A 2,081-nucleotide genomic window follows, 5' to 3' on the forward strand; every position below is an offset into this window, starting at 1 on the left:
TATATATATGTTTGTGCGTATGAATACATCTATATACATATAAGCCCAGCATCCGAACATTTTATCTCTTCACTTTGGGTCATCTGTTTGTACTCTGGTGAGTGGTGTGTGGTACGTGACGTGGCCGACTGTCCCTGAGAGCTCTGCATCATAGCTGTGTCGTTTCGTTATTTGAACTGGAATCCCCATACTTTCCTGTAGCACATCTGTGCCTCCATAATTGCCCATGCCCGCCAACCCGCCTAGACTGTGTGTGTCTTCTCCGAAGTCGGTACACTCCCGTACCGTACATAGCTGTGCGACGACAACTGTCCAATGATTTGTATGCGTAACATTCGGGACGATTACACCTGTACTTCATATAGAGCGGACCTCGCGCTCAGTCCATCGCGCAATTTTCTGGTGTGGGCTCGGGTGCACCCATCCTCAGCCCAGAGACATAGCTTGCTTTCATGAGCTGCCTCGCCTCCCAATTTAAAGGTATCCCACAGTAGGGGTTCTCGGGCACAATCGCACTAGAGCCCCAGTACGGCGGTCTCGTTAATTGTCCACCTCCAGGAATGGTGTGACCTCGTGTGGCCCTACGGTATGATCCTTTTGAGCCCAAAACGTGGCGCAGTTCACAATCTCTCTCCATGAAATACCCCTACGTGTACCCTGGCATGCCCACGTTACGTCTACCACGAGGCTAGCGCTCTTTCACTCGTTAATTGTCCACCTTTTCCCCTCTTCGTCAACTTCCTCCGCCACTAGCGGAATAGTCTGGGTGCGTTGTGGTATGTTCAAACTCGACCTACTGCAAGTCCCTGTCCCTTTCACGCCTACCACAAGGCCAGGCCAAGTCTCGTTCATTGTCCGGTGCCACTTGGTAGCATGTAAAGGGTGCGATCCCGAATGCCCCTTACTTGGCCCAATTTATAACTACGCCTGCTTGTTCCAATCTACCGGTCCTGGGCACCCCAATTGGATGGCGAATGCACCAAATATTTTGTATATAGGGCTCGTTTGCATCTGGAAAGCCTGGCCATCGACTGTAGCTTCACACCAGTACCGCGACTATACCAATCACTCCCTACACCAGAGCCCGCGTGCCTACACCAAAGATTATATCACACTTTCAGCAGTATTTTTTTAGTACACTATATTACTTTAAAACGCATATATATCTGGCATGTATACGCAGCAGACATAAAGGTTATATTGGTGCATACGATTTCCTCGACCTCGTGATACGTTTTCATCTACGACCATAAAATAATCATGGGTTCTAATAAGGTTACGCAGGTGTATATTTCAGCATGTGTATAGGAACGATTAACGCAAACGGTAGAATCGACAGAAAAAAGTACGATAATAATGATAAGGCACTCCTAAAGAACGAAAATGAAACCCTGTTATCGTGGGGCATGTACAATCGTCGAAAAAAAAAGCACCACCATCACGGAAGTCAGAAATAACTCTAACAATAAATACAAATGACTGTATCTGTATATATATATATATATATATATACAAATATATGTATCCTATAAAATACATTTGTATATAGAATATATTAATGCATATATATACATATATATATGTATATATGGAAATGCATATTTGTATACATGAAAATGTACATGCATGGACATATATAAATGAATATATATAAATATATATATATATGTATGTATGTATGTATGTATATGTATATATATATTCCTATATTATATATATATATATATATATATACCTTTATATATATACCTATATTATATATATATATATATATATTTATATATATATATATTGATATTGATATAAATATAAATATAAATATATATATATATACTCATAAATATATGTATCCTAATATTTATAGATTGCTAGATAGTCAAATAGATAGATATTAGATACATAAAAATATACTACATATATTAATATATAATATACTATAAAAAAGTTCATATATTTACAATACGAGTATACAATATATGTAGTGTACATTATATATGTATATATACATATATATATATATATATATACATATATATATATATATAATATATATACATATATTCAGATATAGACACACAGAC

At 37.7% G+C, this 2,081-nt stretch overlaps 2 protein-coding genes across 2 annotated transcripts; both read right to left on the minus strand.

Annotated features, from left to right (window-relative positions):
- Window positions 1–69: 69 nt before the first annotated feature.
- SARC_14843 (hypothetical protein) lies at window positions 70–247 on the minus strand (the record flags this gene model as incomplete). The annotated part of the gene is made up of 1 exon (XM_014291024.1): window positions 70–247. A coding segment is annotated over one exon (178 nt), but the record flags the coding sequence as incomplete, so codon positions are not given.
- A 132-nt stretch (window positions 248–379) lies between these two features.
- On the minus strand, window positions 380–637 carry SARC_14844 (hypothetical protein; the record flags this gene model as incomplete). The annotated part of the gene is made up of 1 exon (XM_014291025.1): window positions 380–637. The coding sequence occupies one exon, from the start codon at window positions 635–637 to the stop codon at window positions 380–382; it is 258 nt and encodes an 85-aa protein (XP_014146500.1).
- Window positions 638–2,081: the final 1,444 nt, after the last annotated feature.

This window comes from Sphaeroforma arctica (genome assembly GCF_001186125.1).
Source record: "Sphaeroforma arctica JP610 unplaced genomic scaffold supercont1.5178, whole genome shotgun sequence".
Lineage (NCBI taxonomy): Eukaryota > Ichthyosporea > Ichthyophonida > Sphaeroforma > Sphaeroforma arctica.